This window comes from Sinohyriopsis cumingii, chromosome 2 (assembly GCF_028554795.1).
Source record: "Sinohyriopsis cumingii isolate HCF-2022 chromosome 2, ASM2855479v2, whole genome shotgun sequence".
In the NCBI taxonomy this organism is placed as follows: domain Eukaryota; kingdom Metazoa; phylum Mollusca; class Bivalvia; order Unionida; family Unionidae; genus Sinohyriopsis; species Sinohyriopsis cumingii.
In genome coordinates, this window is record NC_142962.1 from 19,600,716 (window position 1) to 19,627,655 (window position 26,940).

The following is a 26,940-nucleotide window of genomic DNA, read 5'->3' on the forward strand; positions in this document are numbered from 1 at the left end:
GAAAAAAATGGGGGGGGGGGAACAGACATAGTTCAATATTCCTAACACTTAAATATTTGCCTCTCCTTCTTTCTCCACCCTGTTACCACACTATCAAATTCAAAGTCTTCAAACGATGTCCCCTTCAGTTGAATAAGCATCAATGTGTTTATTATTTCTTAGCTCAATCTGTTCCTAAGCTGCATAAGAATGTTGTTTAGTGCTGAGAACCCTCTTTCACAGTCTGCTGTCTGAAGGAGTTGTTTTTTAACCATTTGTACTCTGACAACCAAGAATGCTGAATCTTTGCTGTAATTTTTATTTCTTGAATGTTAATTTATAAACATGAAATAACATTTTGTATACTGCCATGCAGAGTACATTTTTATACGTGTGACTTTCAACTAATTTGCAGGAGTTCTCAAAGTGCGCAAATTCGTACAAATTTTGCGCAAATCATGCAATCGTGTCCTGGAAGCATCTCTGCTGTATATATAAGTGACAGCATGAGAAAATGTCTCTTTGAACAAAGGAATTTTTAATTTTGTAATATTATTTGATGATGCAAAGCAATTTTTAATGTCAGTATTATTTGATATAGCAAAGAAATTTTTAATGTCATAATATTATCTGATTATTTAAAGGAATTTTAATGTCATAATGTTATTTGATTATATAAAGGAATTTTTAATGTCGTAATGTAATTTGATTATACAAAGGAATTTTAATGTCATAATGTTATTTGATTATACAAAGGAATCTTTTTATGTCATAATGTTATTTGATTATACAAAGGAATCTTTAATGTCATAGTATTATCTGATAGCACAAAGTAATTTTTAATGTTGTAGTGTTATTTGATGATGCAAAGGAACTTTTAATGACATGATGTTATTTGATGATATAAAAGAATTTTTATTGTCATAATGTTATTTAATACTGCATTCCAACTATTGCATCTCTCATGATATTCAATTTGTGCAAAATCATCATATTAAGGACGTCTCTTTCTGAAACATAAAATCTCAAAATGTCAATTTTATGTTGATTAAAACATTTGATGGTAATCTGTGCTATAGTCAGCAGTGCTTCACTGACTCAGCATGGTGTTTTGAACGAAATCCTTCCAATCTAGTCAGCAGTGCTTCACTGACTCAGCATGGTGTTTTGAAGGAAATCTGTGCAAGCTACAATCAGTGCTTCACTGACTCAGCATGGTGTTCTGAAGGTAATCTGTTCAAGTTAGTCATCAGTGCTTCACTGAGTCTGCATGGTGTTGTGAAGGTAATCTATGCAAGCTACAGTCAGCAGTGCTTCACTGACTCAGTGTGGTGTTCTGAAGGTAATCTGTTCAAGTTAGTCAGCAGTGCTTCACTGAGTCTGCATGGTGTTGTGAAGGTAATCTATGCAAGCTACAGTCAGCAGTGCTTCTCTGACAGTGTGGTGTTTCGAAGGTAATCTGTGCAAGCTAATATCAATGCTTTTCTGACACAGTGGGGTGTTTAGAAGGTAATCAGTACAAGATACAGTCATCCATGCTTCACAGTACTGATATTGTTGTGTTTTGAAGGTAATCTGTGTAAGCTAAAGTTTTGATGTGCATTGTCTCGGTGAATTGATGGACATGAGATGTTTCTGAGGTGTCACGCCAGTCCAACTAATTATAAGTACTGGACCTGACTATTAACAAAGAATCCTGTGCTTGATCTTGAATTTGAACAAATACAGTCTGACAACGTATCAGCCAGTGCTACGTAAAACAACTCCTACAGTGAGTGAGACAAGCTATTCATCACAGTTGTGTACATGAATTAAGCATTGGCATAGAAGAACAGATAAATAGTCAAACATTGTTTTACTGTAAACCCATCTTCGCTAGCCAAAGTTCTGATAGGTTAGCTCTATCTGCACAATGGCGAATCAATCAGGTATTTCAGTGCTTTATCTAAGCAACATCTATTGAATTCCATGAGTTGCCTCCCTTTGTAATTCCAACTAACCAATAGCATGTAACAGTGGTGCATTGCACATCAGTGAAAATAGTGGAGGCAATTGATTTCAAAAGGATACCTTGTAAGTTTAACATTGAAAGTATGACTATGTACCAGAGAGAAGACATTACAGGTGTATTTGAGTGAAAGGATGTGTTTGTACAAATATGGACTGGCAGTGGAAAATTGCTTATTTTTTAGTCCTTTCCAGCTGTGTGCTCCCCTTGTCTCAATCATGTATAAACAGTGTTCAAATTTGAACCTGATTTTGATTGGATGCAGCAGCTGCATCCAAAGAAATTCACAGACCCGAAGCACAGAAATATTTGATCAATCCACCAAGGTGTAGATAGGGTTAACACATTGGAACCTTGGCCAGTGAAGATGTTGTAAACCAGTCAAAAGTCATTTAACAAATGACAATATCTGCAAACAGGTTGAATGCTTCTTCATTACCAAAACTAAGCAAAATCATCAGGATGCACATTGTATGGCAAAACTAAATTTTTCACCTCAAGCTAGGTTGAAAATCAAAGTGCACAGTATACAAAAGTGGTAATTATATATAAAAATATGGCATAATCGTTATTATCACATAGTCAGTACACTTTACATATTTTATGTGGATATTCATAAATTTTATATGACATTAATTTTAACCATTACTTTATGTGATTCTGATTGGTACAAAAAATCCAATAAAAGTTTTGCACAGTATTCTCTTCACTGACTGGCTGTTATCATGGGAAAATTTAATTACCCTGCCTACTGGAACTTTTTGTTTTTACTATTACTACTAACATTTTTACAGCCATTTTTATGAATGAACTGGCCAAAGGGAATTCTGGAAAAACGGTCAAAGCTGTCTAAATAAGACCCATTTGCCCCCGTATCAACTCTTTATGCTATGCATATATTATCATGTTCTGATTACCACCAAATAAGAATAACAACAAGAACAAAATAAAACTAAATTGATAGTGTGTATGTGAAAAGGGGTGGGGGTATACCAGTAACATGGAATCCACCCTATATACAAGAATGGTTTAAATGTTAACCTATAGGAGTAAATAAACTCACCTCTGTTCACAAAAGAATGTGGATATAAACTTGTCTCCAAACTGAAAGAACATTATCTAACCACAGCATGTGTATGGAGTAAAATAGCTATTATCATGTGGTGCAATTTCGAATTTGTCTATGTCCACTATAGTCTACTATTCCAAATCAAATAATGTAAACATCCGGTCACAAATACATTACTGTAAATCTGGAACATCTGCATCCATAATCATCCCTTCACATATCCAACAAGGCCTAGTGACACACTCTCACTGTTAAACTTTTCTCTAAATGAACTAAAACTATGAGTTATAACTGGTACAAATGAAACTAATAAAATTTATTAGTTTCAGAACACTGCACAAAATTCCAGGGACTATTTTTTTACGTGCAACAAATGAAAGGTGCAGAACCTCTGTCAGAATGAAATTATTTCTTCTTATTTCACTCCTATTTCCATCAAAATTAGAATTATGTGATAAATAGAATCTCAAATGGGTAATGATTCATTATTAAATTTATTAAACTCGTTGAATAATGTTCAGCATTTGTGAGCCTTGGCAAGCAAAAGCTGGACATTATTCAATGAGTTTCATAAATTCAATATTAACCCTTTACCTCACACAGCATAGTGACAAAGTGCAGCATGCTATAAATAGAACACCTGTTACCTAGTCGACAGCATATGCATAGGCCTGCCTGTGAACTGTTAAGCAATGTAGTGTATGTTATGTTTAACAGCAGTTTAAACCATTTTACATTTTTGGTACACATCTATTATATGTGGAAAAATTTAAGAGTAAAGTCTGATTGTTATAGCTGTGTAATTATCTTTCATGGAAGAATTTTTTTATGTGCTTTAAAATCGAGAGAGAATTCGTTCACTGTCATGTCAGTGACGCCGCGTGATCAACCGTAGCAGCCATTTCCCATATTCGAAATTTACATGTTTTTCATCTGCGTCTACATCACTAAGTCATCTGAATTTGATAATCAAAATAAAAACTAATTGCTGCCTACATAAATATCAGAGCCTTTACCTAAGTTATTGAATCTTTCATAGTTGTGATTCTAATCATGAAAACTTCGTAAGTACTGAATGTAATCCTGCCTGTGATCTGTTAAGCAATGTAGTGTATGTTACGTTTAACAGCAATTTTAACCATTTTACATTTTTGGTACACATCTATTATATGTGGAAATATTTAAGAATAAAGTCCGATTGTTATAGCTGTGTAATTATTTTTCATGGAATGTTTTTTATTTGCTTTAAAATTGAGAGAGAACTTGTTCACCATCATGTCAGTGAGGTCGCGTGACCAACCGTAGCTGCCACTTCCAATACTCGAAATTTACAAGGTTTTCGTGTGCGTCTACATTACTAAGTCATCTGAATTTGATAATTTATAAAAACTAATTGCTGCCTACATCAATATCAGAGCCTTTACCTAAGTTATTGAATCTTTTGTGGTTGTGATTCTAATCATGAAAACTTCGTACGTACTGAATGAAATCCGCGGCCACCATCTTGGAGAGTGGAGATTATGACCCAGTTACTTTAAATAGCAGATATCAATCAGTGCATAAATAGCGACCACGTAATCTGACGTAATTGTCATTTGCAGAAATGAATGTAGTATCTAACGGGGTTTTCCCCCGAAGGTGGCACTACGAAAACCAGCTCAAAATGGCTGATGTTTACAGCAGGCATCAAAAGGCGCTTCCATGCGAATCTTATAGAGGTGTCAAAAGGCGCTTCCATGTGAATGGAGTAGAGGCATCCAAAGACGCTTGCATGAGGTAAAGGGTTAAATAATTATCGATTTGAGATCCTCTATTAATTAATCTGAAATACTGTATGTAATTCTTTTGCATTTAATAAATATGCTCATACAATGCTGTTACATATCAAGCTTAATAAATTTTGTTTAGAAAGAGGAGTCATGGTAGCTCATTTGGTAGAATGACAGATTTGTAATTCAAGAATTAAGGGTTTGACACCTGTGCAAGCCAGCCCAGGTAGACTGTCTCAGTGTTGTCCTTGGGAAAGGTATTTAGCTCCCATTTATTCAGCATGATAGCCAATAATATGTGAAAAATGCCATTAACACCACCCATACCCCCATATCTGAATCAAAACAAATTCCCAACTGTCAAAAGAATGCATTTTCAACCTGATAAGACGGACAATGCAAACCCAAGACAGATGCAAAACCATGTCATAAGCTCTTCTGACTTGTGGCACATTAGTGAATAAAACTCTGTGCCACTAAAAAACCAGCATACAGGCTCAAAAATTAGCAAAATTAGATAAAAATGTTTACAAAATATGACAGGTCCAAACATATATAGGAGTTCCAGGTATTCTAAAAACTGCTTTTCTCTGCTGATTTCAACAGAAAATCAATATTTAATTTTTTTTATTCATACTCTGAAACAGATTCTTCTATGCACAAGTATACAGCAAGGAACATCCTGTTGACTTGTATTTACATAACAGATTGACAATACATACTTATTTATGTAGACATCATTTTTGTTGTTGCCATGGAACATACCTTCAGATGAATCAAACTGAACACTTCTTCTGTCAAGAAAGTCAACTTATTTTTCCTGTAAAAAAGGGAAGAATGTTCCATGTGATGCACTTTCCTTACAAAAATCTTTATTTCTAAAGAAACAGTAACCAAGAAACAGATCTAGCTGTAGACAGGATACCATTTTTTTAAAAAAAGTATTGCCCAAACACGCAAACTATGAGCACAGCTTCTATGCTGCATAGTTTTACTACCATTTAACTTTATTGGTTAAATCAATCTTATTATTCTGCCTTATATGTGCTTTATACAGTGCTAACATATTTGAGATAAAAAAATGTTGCACAGTGATTCATATGAAATTATTTTATCCAACCAAAGCCTTTCTCATAAAGCAAATGAGTGAAGGATCACTGTAGATGTGCACCAGTGATCATTTAAAGCAAGGAGAAACCATTGTTTGGTAAGGAAGCAACTGGCTGCTGCCAGGGAAGGTAAGTGAACATTACATACAGGACATTCATATAGGTGAAATTAAGAATGACTCCAAATCCAGCCCTACTATAAAACAAAAAAGGCATATCTTGCCCAACAATAGGTGTCAGTAGTTTTAAGCCAAGTGAACTACCAAAGAGGATGCTCACATAGTGGGGTGGTTAGGAGGGTTTCCAAGAAATGGGTAAGAATTCTCTGAGAAACATAATTTACTATAAGGTTTGCTTTCTCCTTTGAATACATTCCACAATCAGATTAATATTAGGAGAATAGGTAACAGGAGAAGCTAATGAGCATCCGATCTATACCTTGGGTATCCTTATAAGGAAGGTTTGTTGTTGTTGATGTTGTGGGGTTTAACGCCGTTTTTGAGCACACGATAAGCTATACATGGTGGCCAGTAATAATAGTGGAAGGACCCAGGAAAACCCCAGAAAGAACCACCGACCCACGAGAAGCTACTGGCAAGCTTTCTCACATACCCACATTGGCCAAATCCGAGATTTGAACCCATGCAGACAGAGGTAAGATGGCAGTGATCCGTAATGGAGAGCGCTTTAGACCACTTGGCCACTTGGGGCCTCTCCTTATAGGGAAGAAATATTGGATTCCCTTTGTGAACAATAAACCATTCTCCTGCTTAAAGCAATACAGTCTATGGTCAGTTGATCCATGACCATGCTATCAGGTCACACTGATTACTGAACTCTCCTTACTTTCAAAATTTACTGGCAAATCCAGCAAAGCTATGAGACTGTGTTGGTTTTAATTAATTAGACCTCAGAACTCGCTACATGCATGTGTCTCATCTTCGCTAGCCAAGGTTCTGATAACCCTATCTACACCTTGGCAGATCGAATAGCTATATTGGTGCTTTGTCCTAATGACATCTATTGGATTTCATGTGTTAACTCCTTTAGTATGTAATGCCAACTAACCAATAGCGCGGTGCATTGTACATCTGCCGAAAATGGTGGTGGCAATTGACCTAAAAAGGATACTTTTCAAGTTTAACATCAAAAGTATGACTGTACAAGAGGGAAGCCATTACAAGTGTATTTGAGTGAAATGAAATGTTTGCAAACAAGGATCGACACTGGAAAATTGTTTATTTATCAGTCCATTCAAGTTGTCTGCTCCCCTTGTCTCGATTACATAGGAACAGTGTTCAAATTTGAACAACTTAATTTTAACTGGATGTGGTGGTTTGCTGCCACATCCAAAGAAATTCACAGACCTGAAGCTCAGAAATATCTGCTCGATATGCTAAGGTGTAGATAGGGTTATTGGAACCACGGCTAGCGAAGATAGATTTGTCTATGCAAAGCTAAAAACAAGAAGTTTGACTCTGCATGCCAGCCAACAGCACCTTTGTCTTGGATTGAAACACTGCATTCCAGCGTGAAGCTCACAGAGATCTCTCTTAGTTTATGAGCTGAGATCTTCATGAGGTGACTTTAATCTTTTGAGACATCAGAATATCATGAGTGTATAGCTAACTTAAGACAGGAAGACAGAGTTTGATCAGATATGCTACCACATTCAGTAACCTGAGGTGTTGCAAGAACTCTTTCTGAAAGCCACATCCATTTGGAAACAGATTTTAGGAGTTCAACAATTCATGGGATGTGAAAATGAGGGAGACATACAAGTCTGAGACTGTTTATAAGCTCCATACCCAGGTAGCCAAAACAGTGGGATGGGTGAAGCTCAGATTATTCCCAGTTCATCCTTCTGTTGCTGCTGGGATATTGGGTTTCTAAATGAGGAAACAGGTGGAGCAGCCAGTTGTTGGGGTAGTTCCTGAGCTACCTGCCTCTGAACTTCTTCAATTTTGTCCCCAAACAGCAATGGTGAGTCAGATGGAGTCATCATTACAACCAGGACATGATGCATTTTAAGTGACGTGATGAATAAACATACAATACATATCAAGACAGGTAGAAGAAGTCAATGCATTTGCCATTGTATGGTCATGTTAATGACCTGAGCAATATGTGCAGTTGACTCTCAGACATGATGGTTGCCAATTTTTCCACCAGTTGGAAATTCACCAATGAGGCTAGAGCCAGAATTGAAGACATGAAGTTCACACAAAAAGACATGGATTTTAATGTGAGGCTTATTTCAAACTATGTTGTGTGGCATGGAGAGGTAATGAGCAAGAGTTACTGCCCTTTGTCTATATGATGAAACAGAAAAGATGAATTTTCATCTCTTTTAAATGTTAATATGATCAGAGAATGCACTAAAAGGAGAAACACACTATTGCTAACCAAGTCTGAGATTATATTTTGACCTACAATGTGCGTGAGTGATTGCATGTTTTCCCTACCTCTATTTTTATGTTTATCACAATTTTCTGTGATTTTCTGGGAAATCGGTCTGTTCATGGTTCTATTTGGAAAATTATGAGTTTTAGGCATTTTCACGCATTGCATCGTGATTCAGTTTCTCCAGTCTTTGACAAGCATATATATATTGATGGCGACAGAGTTTCCTTTTGATACTGTGTGGCTTCAAATTTGAAGGGCATGACATCAGCATAGCAAAAACAATTTACTGCTACCTCATTTAACTGCTCGAAGTAACTGGGTTCTTCTTTTGTCTTGGTCCGTACTTATCATTTTAATTTGATATTTTATTTGTCTAGGTCTGTACTTATCATTTTAATTTGATATTTTATTTTTTTAAGCAATCTGATGTACCTACTTGACCATACTGGACTGTAGTTAAATTTATAACATTTTGTATTCAGTTGAGTATCCCCTTCCCAATTACAAGCTGAGGCGGCCAACCCAGGTTGGTCTGGGCGAGTATCATATCTGAGGCCCTTCTGACACTTCACCAACTGAGCTATGTCAGCTTCCAACAACATTCTTGAAGTTTTGCAGGTGAATTGGGGTGACTAGCTGATGTAATGTCTGACTGCTCAAAACTGAGTTGTTTTTGTGATACAAACTCTTAATTATGCTTCATTACAATCAGACATTAGAATTATTTCAGTCATCTAGAGATGTGGGTATTCAAACTGTGCTTCACTTATACCCAATTTTGTCTGATTGCAAGACTGGAATCTGACAGAAGTAATCATAACAGTGTAACCTGAATTTGAAACAGGAATTATTCTGCCAAATTTGTGATTAATGGCATCTCTGTACCTCTGGATGAAGGTCAATATTGTATATCCTTCCACTGAAATCACCTCCACAATAAAACCATTCAAGTTTGCAACTACATTCAAACATTTCAAGTTCCTATCTGATCAAATGAAAAATGTTATTCTTGAATCAGAACACCCAAAATGAGACCACTTTAAAAATTGTAATCACTGGTCGTAGTTGGGAGATGTTACTATAATTAAATTTGTCTTTTGTCATCATGATTTCCAGCTATCTAACTGGCCAGGCCCTTCTGAATTTTTACGGTTCATACCTATATGGAACCATTTTTTAAAGCCATGTCCACCTGTACTACTTTGCTGTATGTACTCAATGAGGACTATATTTAGAATATCGGTCACTCAAACTCAGACTTCTTACATAAGATTTTAATTATGAACCAAATACTGGACCGTTTTTCAAATAAATGAGATATCTTTGCTAATGCTAAAAATAAAATACACTTTAATCAATAAATAAACACTGTCTCCTCGTGATATAAAGACACGATGGTACCGTGCAAAATGGCATAGCAAATTCTGACTTGCTCAACATTGATGAAAATGAAGAGACAAAAATTCAAGTTTTGCCTGAAAACATGGAAACAGTCTTTCTGGATGATGATTTAGATCTTGCAAGTATGGATTTTGATTTTATAACTGAAGTGGTTACCTTGTCTTCTACTGAGGAGAGGTTGAAAAGAATGAAGATGGCTTTAGGCCAAAGTGGCACAGAGGGCAATATAAGGGAATTGAAGGAAGAAAAAGGTAAAAGATTAACAAATTTGACCAATGAACAACTGGAAAGCATTGAAGACTGGAGACAGACAAAATTGACAAAGAAAAACACAAAATGGGCATACAAGTTTTTCAAGGTAATCAGCTAAATTGTTCAGAAAAAGTATGCAGTATAGTGAATTTTCTTATTTAAAAATGTGTTTGTACAAAATATGAAGAGCAAATAGAAAAATCACTTTAATAATAAAAACAGAAAGATTTTTGACACAAAAAACAATTTAAATTGGAATGCTCTGGATTTTCTATTTTGTTAATAGGATGTTGTGCTTTGAGCTATGTTGGGGCTTAACAGAATGTTTACATATTACTTTTTTTCAGACAGAATATATGGAGAATACTTGCTTGCATGGAGTGAATAACACGTGCTAATGAGTGGTGCAAATACAATGTGATAATATCAGCTGTTTAAAGTTTATATTCTGACGAGTTTTGTCTAAATTCATACAGAAAATAAGCAGCAATATAATCTTTCCTAATTCAAAGAAAAATAAGTATATACAATAATGCTTTCATGGGATTCTAACCAGGTGCTCTTTAGTGATAGGCCATCATGCTTAACAATGCCTAGACTACACAACTGACAACAAAAGGTATACAAATTTTGGTTATTGTTATCGATATCGATTGGCATGATACAAAATTGAACAATAAAAATTACTCCTCTTGGAGAATGAACAAGTTCTTGATAAATCACTATCAGTTTACCCAGTTTACGTCAGACATCTGACTTATCCTGGAACATAACAATATTGGTACACTTCCAAATCTGTAAATCACTATCAGTTTACCCAGTTTACGTCAGACATCTGACTTATCCTGGAACAGAACAATATTGGTACACTTCCAAATCTGTAAATCACTATCAGTTTACCCAGCTTACGTCAGACATCTGACTTATCCTGGAACAGAACAATATTGGTACACTTCCGAATCTGTAAATCACTATCAGTTTACCCAGTTTATGCCAGACATTTGTCGCAATTCAAAATGTAGCAAGCCATATAGAGCACACTGTCTTGGAACAACAAGTGTTCAATCAATGAATGATGCCAGATTTGAACTTCATCACATAATGTATATGAGTGGTCACACATTTAAAGTTCACTAAGAAGCTACAATTGTGACTGTTCTCAACTCAGATGTGGCAAATGAGTGACAGTCATCCCTTATAACTCGACAGTTAATTTCTCCAGCCCAAGAAACTGTCATCAGTTGATATAACTAAGGAGGTCATCCCCTGCAAATAGCGTGTTGTTGTCACACTTGAATCTGTGGAAAATGCAAATTTCCACCCCTCCATTCCATTAGGTACCCAATTTGGTTAAAAAAATGTCATGTTATCGAGATTTATATCAAATTCTTCGTTCATTAACTATGTATTCACAGGGAACAAAAATAATGAAACAAATTAGTCTTACATAGCACAAATAAGCCATGAGCTTTTCTCTGACTGAATGTACATTTATAATGTGATTCACTGTTCTGTATTACTGTGCCTTACTGAATGAAATTCAAAATTAAATAAAAGAATGTTATTAAAACTAAGTTTATTAAACTGTTTATATTGTTCAATTTAATTATAAGGATTGACTGTTTATGCTTTTTAATTTAACAAATTATGAACCAAAAAAACACTGTGCAAACTTTTATATGATCCATTTCATTGATCATACAATTTGCACATCATTTTTCTCAGCTCATAATCTGCTGAATTAAAAATTACCCATCAATCCTTAATTAAACCGATGATTTCATACAATAGGTTTTGCCTGGATATAAAGTTTTGGTAATCTGAAAACCCATTAGTAAATGTCAGGGCTGTACCAGTAATATATACATGGGACCCTTGTTTTGATATGGAAGAGTGACCTATAGATGCAATTTATAATTTATATTGTTTTTGTATGAACTACATGAGTAGTCACCGAACCATGGCATGAATTTTTAAATTTACGCTTTTCCAGTATGTTTAACTGGAACAGCACATATCGATCCTGAGGATAATGAACAACCCTGGCATGCATTTTTAAAAAGATGCTTTTTCTGAATACTTAAATGTAACAGACCTCATGGATCAAGAGAATTAGTGAATAATAAAAAGTGTGCAGATCCCCCCCCCCCACAGCACACACACACTTACTTCAGATTTAATTTTTTCAGCCACTGTAGCCCACCTATAGATGGTGGCAGGGATGTCAGGTAATTAGTGGATACATCTAAAACCTCTAATGTTAGTATCTTCATTACACAATCTGAAATGATGATACGTGACGATATACACATAGTAATGTTATTCAGGAAAACATGATAGATGATGTTTTATTCAGAAAAGGTGTGATACTTGAGAGTTTAATTCAGGAAAAGATGATATACGATTTTATTCAGGAAAAAATTATACAAGATGTGTGTGTGTGTGTGTATGATTTGGATTTTTAACATAGCTTTAGCAATTTTCCAGTCAAATCGCTACAATGTCTGCAGTGTGGCAGTTTATAGTGATGTCTAGCACTGAGGCGTCATGCCGCAGACACTTAGGATCATGTCCCACCAGTCACATTATCCTGACATAAGGTCAACTAGTCCTAACACTAACCTCTCAACGTTGAGCGCAAAGCGATGCAGCTGTTAGTACCATCTTTATAAGTCTTTGGTATGACTCAGCCAGGGTTCAAACCCATGGCCACTTGCATCTGTGGTGGATGCTCCAACCACTTAGGCCACAAAAGAGGTCACATGATATATGATTTTATTAACTAAAAGATGATAAATGATTATTTTATTCAGGAAAAAGTTGATATATGATAATTTTATTAAAAAAAAGATGCATTTTATTGACTTTTTGTGTTTTGAAATGTGTAAAAAAAATAAGACTGAAAGGTCAGCATAGATGAGGTTTGGCAAAGGCACCTTGAGCAGAAATGAGGACACTGTGTGGAATAATATTTCTTCATCAGAAACATTATTGTTATTACCAGCCATCATTTATAACCAAAACATGTGCTTGATTGTGTGTGAAACTAATGTCATGAGCCATGATCATGAATGTTTATAAAAAATCATGTATATTTATCGATATATAACAAAGGTGACGTTTTAAAGTTATTTTACTCATGTCTATTCATTGTAATGATAAAAATTATGCTGATATCTTGCGATAAATCTTGTACTTGCTTATAAGAGGAGTCCAACTGCAAACTGCACAGATCCAGATTTGCCATCGCTTAATGCACTGGCCGATTTTGGTCTGTGTAGTTTGTTAGGAGCAATGAGTAGAGCATACAGCACAGACCCTGATCTGCAGGTGCATTATTCTATGGCTGTTCAGGATCCTTGTTTGCACTTTGACACGACTTATAAGCAAGTAGATATGGTAAGTAACAACATCCCTAGTACAAATACGAACACACTACTTGTTTTCAGTTATTTTTTCATTATAACTTTCCTTTGCAACATAATAACAACGAGATAAACTGATTACTATTAGAAACCTGAGTTATATCACAGTGACCTAGAAAATAATAAACTGACCTGATTTACTACACTGCCATTGTTTAACTGAGTAGATAAATCAATAAAATGCATATGACACAAAACCTCACCTGGAAGTGATGAAAATCTGTTCCGACTGATATCAAACTTTGTTAAATTTGTCAGCAATACAAGCGTATTCTGAAAATACAAACAGTTACTTTCTTTACTAAAATTGTTATTTTAATCTGCAATAACATATATGTAATGCTACAAAAAGGAAATAATGACCCAGTATAGAGGCTTTATTAGTGTGTAAACAAAGAGATGTTGGTAAAAAGCATACAAATCAAGTGTCCCTGTAATCAACCCGTAATGAGAATAAATTTATACGTCAGATACAAGGCTAAGTCTTATTCACATTTAATTCTTAGGCTTGGACTGCTTTGGTTTTGTAGGCTTAACACCATTATTTAGCACATGATAGTCTATGTATGGCACCCAGTGTCTCTAATGAAGGAAGAACCCAAGGAAACCCTGGGTAGAACCCCGAATTTATGCGAATCTACTGGAAACTTTTCTCACATACCTACTTTAACCAAGCCAAACCAATGCAGATAGAGCTGAGATGCCAGCAATATGTAAAGGTGAGTGCCTTAGACCACTCTGTCACCTGGGACCCCTAGATTTTAGGAGTGGTGTTGTCAATTTATAGATCCATAGATAATGAATATGGGTTCTATGAAAATATAAATATTTTACGTTAAGAAAGACTTGAACCATCTGGAAAAAGAATGAACAGCTTTCATGCATATGTATCCAATGCAGACAGAATCATGAAAATCTGCAGGTTTTATTCCCATATGTATGTGATTGTGCTCATTTATTACTGTCTTTTATGAAAATGAATTTCCAATTTAACAGGAGTGAAATCTTACAAACATTATTATTTTTATCAATAGTCACCTGTATAAAAAATTAAAGACTTGCTTAGAAACTAGACATATTGTAATAGTGTTTTATTAGATCTGTGTGAATCTCTACATGTCATGTCTCCTGACATCTGAATAAAGATTTCACATGTAAGTCCCACAATACATGTTCAGGTGACACAAAGGTGTCATTGTTGCTTTTGGCAAATCCATTCTCCATTTTTAGTTTATACAAAATTTCTCAAATTTTTGTTATCGAAAGGTCAAAGGTCAAAGCAACTAGTCATGCTCATCATCTGAAATGCTTAACTGCTTAACAGATATTAACACCAACTATTCGTGCACTATGACAAAACACTAATTTTGCTACTAACTGACAACTTAAATATGATTGTGAAACAGGTGACAGACTCTCTAATTGGCAGAGAGAGGCTTAGGAACAGGTGTTCACACTAAAAAATGATATCTGGGTTAACCAATTGCTCAGCATGCAGAAATAAAAAAGTCGGTTTTAATGAGAGGCCTCTGATATATCAGGAATGAAAAGCTTGGGGAACTGACCACTTAATTCATAACACATTAACCAAAACTTCACAGACAAGTTTTGTAAACAATGAAAGATCCCTGAACCTAAAGAAAGTCATACCTTTTTCACCACAGATTAACTTTTTCATCAGACATAAAGAATTCAAGATTTTAAACAATACATGTTTTAAAAGGCTACTTTTACGACCATAACCTGCTTCAACCCTGTGTCTGCAATGATAAAAACATCACTTTTGAATTTGATATTGTCAATTTTTGGAGTTACACTGACCATGTAACTGGAGTACATAGAGTAAGTGTGCGATAAGAAATGGATAATTAACCCGTATGCTACTCCTTTATCTATATAATACTTTCCTCACAACATCAAAGTTAAACTGGCATACATAAAGAAGTCACTGTTGATTCACTCCAGAGAGCACTTAAAGGAGAAATGATTATCTCATTAGGAAACACCTGGCCACTGACTGTGGAAAGCAAGTAACTGTTATATACATGACTTTTATACAGAAAATTTGCTGTGAGGGAAATTAGAATGGCTATCATGACCAGGTGACCACCGTACAATGATAACCAATGGAACAGGTTTGATTGCATAACCATTTACACAGGAATGTTTAGTCTCATGACGAATGATTCAGGCATCAAGAACATTGTGAGATCGATAGGATGTTGTTGTTGTAACACCATGTTTCAGCATACGATAGGTTATAAAGGGCAGTCAGAACTGGTGGAGGAAAAACCCTGGAAAACCTGGTAAGAATCACCAACCCACAAGAAACTACTGGCAAGCTTTCTCACATAACCACACTGACCAAGCCCAAGATTCTAACCCATGTAGACGGAGGTGAAATGGCAGTGATCAGTAAAGGTAGGTGCTCTCTATCATTCTGCCACGCAGGGCACCTCAAAGAGGATGAAAAATTAATTATTCATTTGATCAAGTGTCTGTATGTTGACAACTGTTGAGATCCACTCACACCATGATACAAATTAATTATCTCCAGCCATTTATAATGCACAAAAGATGATGACATAAACAGCAACATATGGGAAGAGACTGTTTGGTAAAAGCATATACAACAGACACCGTCTGCGTGTTTGCCTTGGCTAATTCTGATGGCTTGTCCATCAAAACCATCAGTGATTTATTTAAAAAATAAACTGCAAGCCGAATTTAATGCAACTTATTTTGTCTTTTGTCTTTTTTTTCAGTCTGGAAGCACTGTCTCAAGATTGTGCAACAATCAAATACATTCATTAGTAAAGACAACATTGAATTGTACTTGGTCATTTGCTTGGTGATATCAGCGACGTAGTTTATACTAATGTTTAAAATCAAATGTGCAGAGGAATAATCCAGTACAAATGCACTGATGGGTTCAGGTTTGGTGTTTTTTGCGAGTTTAATTAATTTTATGAAACCTTCGTTTGTTCATGTCTGCTTACGATGTATATACCTTGCTATGATGTAAATGGGAGGCAACTCTCATTCTTCATTGTTGCACTCAATTTTGAGTACTCATGTTGACTTAACTGCTACAAACATACATTATTTACTGACTTTTAACTGATTTCTTAAGATCTTTAAATATTAAAGTCCATTAGACTAATACCATACCTAGATGGACCATGATGTAAGGTTGTGAACCAGAAGCCAAACTTACGTTTATGTGTTATCATGCAGGAATGTCACCACCTCTGCCAAGACATTTACTTTTACTATTCTGGATCCACAGCTGGTTCAAATTCTTGTCAAAAATGGGCCAAATCCATGTGGATTAGTACCATAATACAAACAACAAAACATGCTGACAAATTATTTATATACAACACTCACTTTAATTTGTATACAAGTCTAACTTTTGCTGAATGATCATAAAGTCAAGTCCACAAACTCTGCAGTAAGCATGACGATGTGATCAATATGAATGATGTATTATGTGCACATCCCTCTCATATTTTTCTTTTTAAATCTGTAAAGTACTATGAATCTGTCCTATCTGTAAAATACTATGAATATGTCCTATCTGTAAAGTACTGTGAATCTGTCCTATCTGTAAAGTATTGTGAATCTGTCCCATCTGTAAAATACTATGAATATGTCCTATCTGTAAAGTACTGCGAATCTGTCCTATCTGTAAAGTACTGTGAATCTGTCCTATCTGTAAAATACTATATGTCCTATCTGTAAAGTACTGTGAATCTGTCCTATCTGTAAAGTACTGTGAATCTGTTCTATCTGTAAAATACTATATGTCCTATCTGTAAAGTACTATGAATCTGTCCTATCTGTAAAGTACTGTGAATCTATCCTATCTGTAAAGTACTATGAATCTGTCCTATCTGTAAAGTACTGTGAATCTGTCCTATCTGTAAAGTACTGTGAATCTGTCCTATCTGTAAAGTATTGTGAATCTGTCCTATCTGTAAAGTACTATGAATATGTCCTATCTGTAAAGTACTGTGAATCTGTCCTATCTGTAAAGTATTGTGAATCTGTCCCATCTGTAAAATACTATGAATATGTCCTATCTGTAAAGTACTGCGAATCTGTCCTATCTGTAAAGTACTGTGAATCTGTCCTATCTGTAAAATACTATATGTCCTATCTGTAAAGTACTGTGAATCTGTCCTATCTGTAAAGTACTGTGAATCTGTCCTATCTGTAAAGTACTATGAATTTGTCCTATCTGTAAAGTACTGTGAATCTGTCCTATCTGTAAAGTACTGTGAATCTATCCTATCTGTAAAGTACTATGAATCTGTCCTATCTGTAAAGTACTATGAATTTGTCCTATCTGTAAAGTACTGTGAATCTGTCCTATCTGTAAAGTACTGTGAATCTGTCCTATCTGTAAAGTACTATGAATTTGTCCTATCTGTAAAGTACTGTGAATCTGTCCTATCTGTAAAGTACTGTGAATCCATCCTATCTGTAAAGTACTATGAATCTGTCCTATCTGTAAAGTACTATGAATTTGTCCTATCTGTAAAGTACTGTGAATCTGTCCTATCTGTAAAGTACTGTGAATCTATCCTATCTGTAAAGTACTATGAATATGTCCTATCTGTAAAGTACTGTGAATCTGTCCTATCTGTAAAGTATTGTGAATCTGTCCCATCTGTAAAATACTATGAATATGTCCTATCTGTAAAGTACTGCGAATCTGTCCTATCTGTAAAGTACTGTGAATCTGTCCTATCTGTAAAATACTATATGTCCTATCTGTAAAGTACTGTGAATCTGTCCTATCTGTAAAGTACTGTGAATCTGTCCTATCTGTAAAGTACTGTGAATCTGTCCTATCTGTAAAGTACTATGAATTTGTCCTATCTGTAAAGTACTGTGAATCTGTCCTATCTGTAAAGTACTGTGAATCTATCCTATCTGTAAAGTACTATGAATCTGTCCTATCTGTAAAGTACTGTGAATCTGTCCTATCTGTAAAGTACTATGAATTTGTCCTATCTGTAAAGTACTGTGAATCTGTCCTATCTGTAAAGTACTGTGAATCTATCCTATCTGTAAAGTAATGTGAATCTGTCCTATCTGTAAAGTACTATGAATATGTCCTATCTGTAAAGTACTGTGAATCTGTCCTATCTGTAAAGTATTGTGAATCTGTCCCATCTGTAAAATACTATGAATATGTCCTATCTGTAAAGTACTGCGAATCTGTCCTATCTGTAAAGTACTGTGAATCTGTCCTATCTGTAAAATACTATATGTCCTATCTGTAAAGTACTGTGAATCTGTCCTATCTGTAAAGTACTGTGAATCTGTTCTATCTGTAAAATACTATATGTCCTATCTGTAAAGTACTATGAATCTGTCCTATCTGTAAAGTACTGTGAATCTGTCCTATCTGTAAAGTACTATGAATTTGTCCTATCTGTAAAGTACTGTGAATCTGTCCTATCTGTAAAGTACTGTGAATCTGTCCTATCTGTAAAGTACTGCGAATCTGTCCTATCTGTAAAGTACTGTGAATCTGTCCTATCTGTAAAATACTATATGTCCTATCTGTAAAGTACTGTGAATCTATCCTATCTGTAAAGTACTATGAATCTGTCCTATCTGTAAAGTACTATGAATCTGTCCTATCTGTAAAGTACTATGAATTTGTCCTATCTGTAAAGTACTGTGAATCTGTCCTATCTGTAAAGTACTGTGAATCTGTCCTATCTGTAAAGTACTATGAATCTGTCCTATCTGTAAAGTACTATCTGTAAAGTACTATGAATTTGTCCTATCTGTAAAGTACTGTGAATCTGTCCTATCTGTAAAGTACTATGAATCTGTCCTATCTGTAAAGTACTGTGAATCTGTCCTATCTGTAAAGTACTGTGAATCTGCTCTATCTGTAAAGTACTGTGAATTTGTCCTATCTGTAAAGTACTGTGAATCTGTCCTATCTGTAAAGTACTGTGAATCTGTCCTATCTATAAAGTACTGTGAATTTGTCCTATCTGTAAAGTACTGTGAATCTGTCCTATCTGTAAAGTACTATGAATCTGTCCTATCTGTAAAGTACTGCGAATCTGTCCTATCTGTAAAGTACTATGAATTTGTCCTATCTGTAAAGTACTGTGAATCTGTCCTATCTGTAAAGTATTGTGAATCTGTCCCATCTGTAAAATACTATGAATATGTCCTATCTGTAAAGTACTGCGAATCTGTCCTATCTGTAAAGTACTGTGAATCTGTCCTATCTGTAAAATACTATATGTCCTATCTGTAAAGTACTGTGAATCTGTCCTATCTGTAAAGTACTGTGAATCTGTCCTATCTGTAAAGTACTGTGAATCTGTCCTATCTATAAAGTACTATGAATCTGTCCTATCTGTAAAGTACTATGAATCTGTCCTATCTATAAAGTACTGTGAATTTGTCCTATCTGTAAAGTACTATGAATCTGTCCTATCTGTAAAGTACTGTGAATCTATCCTATCTGTAATGTGAATCTGTCCTATCTGCAAAGTACTGTGAATCTGTCCTATCTGTCAAGTACTGTGAATCTGTCCTATCTGTCAAGTACTGTGAATATGTCCTATCTGTAAAGTACTATGAATCTGTCCTATCTGTAAAGTACTGTGAATCTGTCCTATCTATAAAGTACTATGAATCTGTCCTATCTGTAAAGTACTATGAATCTGTCCTATCTATAAAGTACTGTGAATTTGTCCTATCTGTAAAGTACTATGAATCTGTCCTATCTGTAAAGTACTGTGAATCTATCCTATCTGTAAAGTAATGTGAATCTGTCCTATCTGCAAAGTACTGTGAATCTGTCCTATCTGTCAAGTACTGTGAATCTGTCCTATCTGTCAAGTACTGTGAATATGTCCTATCTGTAAAGTACTATGAATCTGTCCTATCTGTAAAGTACTATGAATCTGTCCTATCTGTAAAGTACTGTGAATCTGTCCTATCTGTAAAGTACTATGAATCTGTCCTATCTGTAAAGTACTACGAATCTGTCCTTTTTCTAATCCCTCTCCTCTAACATATTTCAGTCATATAACATCCATGAGTCACATTGATAAAGTCTGTTTTGCTGAACATCTGGTGACATCTTTATAAAAGTATAGACTGATCTGCTACCAAAATATACAGTGTGACCCAGCTATAACAAGTAGTTGGGAGCCATGGAACCTGACAGTGTTATAGACCTAACTGTGTTATAAGCAACGAGGTCAGTCAGTTAGTTAAGAAAATGATGCATGTACCCCAACAAATATGTGTGGGGAGGGGGAGGAAAGGTCAAAATATGTGCTTCATCGGCACAGTTACCATCTTAAATCGATGCATATTAAATGAGAAATACACCTGTAGTGAAAACAGAGAAGGCATATATAATATCTTACTTTATTTAGAGAACCACGAATTGGTACATATACATGTATACTGTTTATATAGACATGTCTAATGTATAGCACGAATAGAGTATCAACACCATGTACTCACCAGCGAATCTCATCACATACAATGAATTCACAATACAAGTGAGTCGCAAATATGCACACACAGAGATTTAAAATATTCAATAATTTTGTCACAGGTTATATAGGTCTGAATTCAGTGGAAAAACAGGACAATCATGTAACAAATGACGAAGCACATTTACTTTTCAGTATAGAAATGTCTAGCACTCGGGCATCATGCCGCAGACATGTAGCATGATGTCCCACCCAGTCACATTATCCTGACGCCAGGCAGACCAGTCCTACCACAAACCTCTTAATGCTGAGCGCCTAGCAAGGCAGCTGTTAGTACCATTTTTATAAGTCTTTGGTATGACTTGGCCAGGGATTGAACCCACGACCTCCCATATCTGAGGCGGACGCTCTAACCACTAGGCTACCGAAGCAGTATTTGTTTATGTAACAATAGATAAATTTCAGTGCATTTTATATCAAGTTTGTGGCTTTCTTTCACGGGCCTCTGAATTTCTCCACTCCCAACCAATGGTTCTATATATAAGTTTAAACAGCCAACAATGTCGTCAATAAAAAAAATCGCCAGATGGTATATTTGCTGCCAATAAGGAAAAACATCCAAGTTTGTGACATTGGTGAAGCCCTACACGATCTCAGAATAAACTTTTTACACGTTATTTTTCATACTTTTAAGAAGAAAAAAAAAATTTTTTTCATGTACAAGACAAATACATTTAAAATGTCAGGAGTCACACCAAGATCATTGTGCATTATTCATACGCGGTCTCTTTCCCAAAATGATAATAAACTTTTTATGTTTTTTTTCATACTTTTAAGAAAGATTTTCAAATGTATATGAAATTTCGGGAGCCACACCACTAATGTGTTATATCCGAATTAGTGTTATAATGGAGCATGCTACAGCAGGGTCACACTGTATTATCAAAATATAATTAAACTGTGAGACAAATTTTCAGATTGAAGAAACCTGTCTGATTTCTTGGAAATGTATCTTATCTTGTACAGCTGCTATAAACTGAAAATATGAAAAATACATGTAGGTCTACAATAGATAAATGTACTGTTATGCTTTTCTTATGCAGCAGTCTTCTTTTTTTTTAAAAAGTACTCTTAAATTTACATGTGTGGTATTAAGGAGATGATAATAAAAACATCAACATTTTATTTCTTTACTGTTAATTTTGTTGAATGTACCAAGATAACATAATCCATATACAGGCCAATGTAAGATTTAATTAAGTGAGAAAAAAAGTGGGATGGTTGGCATGTATGCAGCTCACATGTCTATACCATACTGGCCAAATTGCAAATCTTTACATCTGACTTGACTTTTAATATTTTCATACACAGTTGGGGCAAATGAATGCGAGCCCTCATGCCACCTAGGCATTATCATATATGTTTGTGAGCCATCATGCCATATTGGTGGGTTCCTGAGCTTATCGCCAGTGGGACTACAATATATAAATGCCATTTCTACTTGTCTGCATATCGACAACAAAGCCTTCTGAATCATAATGATTATATGCAATTCAAAAAGGCCTTACTGAAAGTGCCTGTGCTTTCTTCTGTATTTATAGAAACAGTATGTTCTGGCACTGTCTCTACATCTGCATGGGATCTGGAGAGGACATCTCATCACAGAGTCTACTGTATGAATGGGCACAGTATATTCTGATGACATATTTTCCTCATGAAAAGTGGAGAGGGCATTTTGACATCAACCATCAGATAAACCATTGATTCAACTGTATTCACAGAGATAGTATTTTGTGGCGATATTCTCAGTCTTCATGGATATATGTGCAATTATCATACTTTTTGTTATTGTCATATGAATTTCATCAGTAATGTTCAACTTCACCAGAGATACACACAACGCACACACCACACATATTCACCAAAAATGATAAAAATGTCACATGCACCATATAAAACATTTTAACTTACTATACCACTGATAACAAAAATAATGGATGATTTTAAATTGAAATATAAGATTCAACCACAAACAGATACTATGGAAGACATCTTTATAGCATGACAGAAAAAGCGAAAATAGATTTAAGCTGGTTTTAAGAGTAGCCAACATGCAGGCAAAAAGGAGTTAAACTAAGAGTTGCTTCCCTTTACCTACATTTTCCAGAGGAAGCAAAGAATGGTATTTTAATGTAATGTGATAAAGTAATGTATCTGATAAAGAAAGTCAGAATAAAGAAGATGAACAGAGGCTGGCATAACGGGTTTAGTATGAATCAAATGCTCATCCCAGGATGTACCCACAATGCTCTAATGATGACTTGGCATTGTAACCAAGCCTCTATAAAAATGTTAAGCAATCACAGCACTGTATTGGTCTTTGATACTGAAAGGTTAGGACCCTAAGTTGGGAGGTCCTAACAAGAAAATTGGGGTACAGGTGAGAAAACAGGATTTCCAGTAAAATGAATAAAACCTTGCAATATCAAATCTTACTGAGTATTATTATTACCATATTTCACATTATCTTTTGAACCTTTATAACACAATTTTTATTTTGTTCACATCACTTTTTTTATCATCTGTTCGGTAAAATGTACAATATCTGAATTTAATTTTTTGAAAAGTTTTAGAACAATAAGGGTTTAGGGCTAATTACTGATGGTCCATAGGATGCTGTCTTAGAACAGTGAAAATCTAAGTCTAGCCTCTGTAGATCCTGCAAAAGCTGTAACAAAATTCTAGCAATATTGAGCAATCAAGAAAAGCAGGTTAAAGGCATCCAGTTTTTCTGCACACCTTGACCCAAAATGCATGTACCATGCAGGTTGGACAGAACATGTTAATTGTACAAATACACGACTTCTTTCAAATTTAGGAACAAAAATCAATACTTTTATTTTGTTAAGCATAAGGTATGAAAACTGTGTATAACCAGAGCTGCCAACCCTCCAGACTCGCAATTAGTGAAAAGAGGGATAAAAATAAAAATTCATGAATTTTGAACACAATTAGTGAAAAATTATACTGTGACACTAGTTCCATCAACTTTGACGGTCAGTTTTGATGGTCAGTACTGCATTGCATGAAAATCCCAAAATAAAACTAAACTATATTATTTACACTGATTACAAGTACAAATTTATTTCAATCAAATTTACTGACATATACAAACTTCACACTATTTGTCATAATATGATGCTGGTCAGACTTCCTCAATCAGTCTATGGCAAATTTGTTTTCAAAACAGCTCAGGCTTCTTGCCTGCTGTTTAATCTTGATGACTAAAAGTGTTGCAAATTTTCAGCACCTAAGGAGGCACTAAAGTCTGTCTTATTTTTCCTTACAATAGGAAATACTCTTTCACTGTCACTGCTGCTGATCTCCAACTGAGAAAGACAGGTTATAATCAAGAAGAAAATTCAAAAACAATGCTTCAGTATTAGTAGCTTGCAGGACTTGAGTAGGTGTCTTCAAGATCTTCTGAGCTGAAATTTGCTGTGGGTGCTCTTAATTTTCCCAATATCTAAATGCTATTTGCTAGCAGTGTGCTGTTTCACATCGTTCTGCCACATGCCCATGTATACATTATTATATAGTACATGTATGACAGGTAAATTGCAAGCACTGATACGAGCCCCTGTGTACATTCCCAATTCTAAAATTCACGGCACACTACTGTGTGAAAAGCATAATGTCCATCGATGTTTCATGGCTGAATATAGGGCCAATTTTTGGTGTACTCCAATCTGTACTTCACTTTTTGTGGAATACATATCTTTTCCCTTGGAGGTGAAAACAGTTTAACTGTATTGTAGCTTAATTATGAAACGGTATTAATCCAGAAGATGAAGTGTCGAACAATTAACAATTAGTGGTGTTGGTGCATGTGTGGCAAAATATGAACTCAAGCAAATTATGATATATGCTAATCTTTGAATATCTAAAAAATTCCCCCACTTGAAAAAGCTGTTTTCATTTAGTGTTTGTTTGAAAAAGTTACAGTTGCTACAAGTATGTACATGGGCCACTTTACAAATAATCAGTTGGGCCCTGGTTTTGTTCACAAGCATTTGTAAAACTTCTGTTCTAAATATTGATTATATACTTTATAATGCCTACTACTGGACAAACCAGAGGCGTAGCTGGGGGGGGGGGGGGGGGGGCAGGGGGTACATATGTCCCCGGGCGCCAAGGTACAGGGGCGCCAAAATGAGGCTTACAACGTTACATTATAATAAGTAAACAAGGGTAATATTCAAAAATGTGATTAAACGGGGAGGGGGCTGGGGCGCCAATATTATAGTTCGTCCCCGGGCGCAAAATATCATAGCTACGCCTCTGGGACAAACTGTACCAATAGGATATAGTTCTGCTAACATCACAACTAGCAAATACAGGACTGTTATTGGCATCAGTGACCATTGCTGCTATTTTGACTAGCACTTAACGGAATAAAGACATTTTATTCCTGATTAAAGCCAATTGAGAATTCGAAAATTTGTGATTTTGTTTGCGTGTGGTGTGAACCCGTGAATAGCTATCGAAAGTTGTGAAATTCACACCAAAATCATGAGGGTTGGCAGGTCTGTATAACAATTTCCTACATGATTGTGACATAATTCAATTACAGGTAGTGTTTCCAGGGTGTTGTTTCTCAGGGAGAGTTTCTGCAGTCCTCTGAGACACCCAATTTCGGCTGGGAGGGTGGCAAGATTGTTCTCCGACAGATTAAGACATGTCAGCTGAGCACCCATAAATCCTAGTCTCTGGGGGCACTGCTCCATTCCACAATGACTGGAAATATAACATTATCATTGATTTCCTTGTGGCACATTTTAAGAAAGAAGACAAAAAACAATAATAATAGAAACTCAGAATACAGTGATTTGAACTGGGAACATATCATATTGTTATATTACCAAACGACCCACATGCAAAGTTTAACAAGTAAGGCAAATGTTATAAAGCTTTTAAGTGTTAGTTTGATTTTCACTTTCACTGATACAAACACCTTTGGAAATAAGATTTTCCATGCTTGGAAATAGCAACTTCCCATAAAGAACATTACACAAAAGGTTAATCATGTCATAAAATGGTTTTAAATTGTACCCATGTAACCTTGGCCAGAAATTTCCTGTTTATGCAGTATACTTTTGCCACTCTATTTTGTCATGAAGGAATTATACACATGTTTTGGCTTTAACTGGTTGCACAATCAAGGAAAGAATAATTATGACATTAATCTTTAAAAGTCATTTGTACAGTTTCAAAAATATGTGATTTAACTGAATGGACATGGTGCTGACTAAGAGATGCATTAAACAGTGGATGTTCAATGAGTTCTGTAACTTTAAAAATATTAAGTAATGTGATGAGTAATTATGATTTTTAAAGGTGTTTTTGTATGTAAATGATCTATCAGCTTATGAAAATTCTCAGCTATACACTGGTTTTTGCACAAACACAATGCTTTCACTGACTGGGAACTAATCTATTCTTATTCTAATCCAAGCTTTTCCATACCTTCCATTCTGCCTGGGAACCCTGTGTATACTCCAATTGCATACTTTTCAAGGTAATAAAAAAAAAAAACAAGTATTTATATGGAAAAGTGGAAAATGGAGATAATCTCAGTTGAAAAAGGCTCCCTAAAAATATATGCTTGTGACTTTTCTCATTATTCATATATGAAATTCATAAAGACAAAATATCACCTGAAATCAATTTTTCTCACTTTCCTGGCTGTCTCATATGGCTTACTGTTGACTGTTTCCTTATGAACATGACATGATCCAGGGCAGAAACAACAGTACTTACAGGTGACAAAACGACATCCAAAGTCTGCATAGTAGCCTCCACACCTGAATAAATGATGACATGTGGTATCATGTTGTCAACTACAGTAAATAAAATGGACCATTAGAGTCGGTAGATCACTTTGTTGTTGTTGTTGTTGTAGGTTTTAATGCCATTTTTCAGCACGCGATAGGCTATACATGGCGGCCAGTATTAATGGTGGAGGAAGA

General features: G+C 35.3%; 1 protein-coding gene across 2 annotated transcripts in view; it reads right to left on the minus strand.

Moving 5' to 3' along the window:
• The window catches only part of LOC149804422 (uncharacterized), a 60,679-nt gene that overhangs the window by 21,002 nt on the left and 12,737 nt on the right, over window positions 1–26,940 (minus strand). For both annotated transcript variants that reach the window (XM_089940171.1, XM_089940165.1), the window contains 5 exons: window positions 26,629–26,775; window positions 25,543–25,708; window positions 13,622–13,691; window positions 12,163–12,274; window positions 5,591–5,645 (listed from right to left, as the gene is read on the minus strand). In XM_089940171.1, coding sequence (XP_089796297.1) covers window positions 5,591–5,645; window positions 12,163–12,274; window positions 13,622–13,691; window positions 25,543–25,708; window positions 26,629–26,775 — 550 coding nt within the window. The remainder of the gene's footprint in view (window positions 1–5,590; window positions 5,646–12,162; window positions 12,275–13,621; window positions 13,692–25,542; window positions 25,709–26,628; window positions 26,776–26,940) is intronic.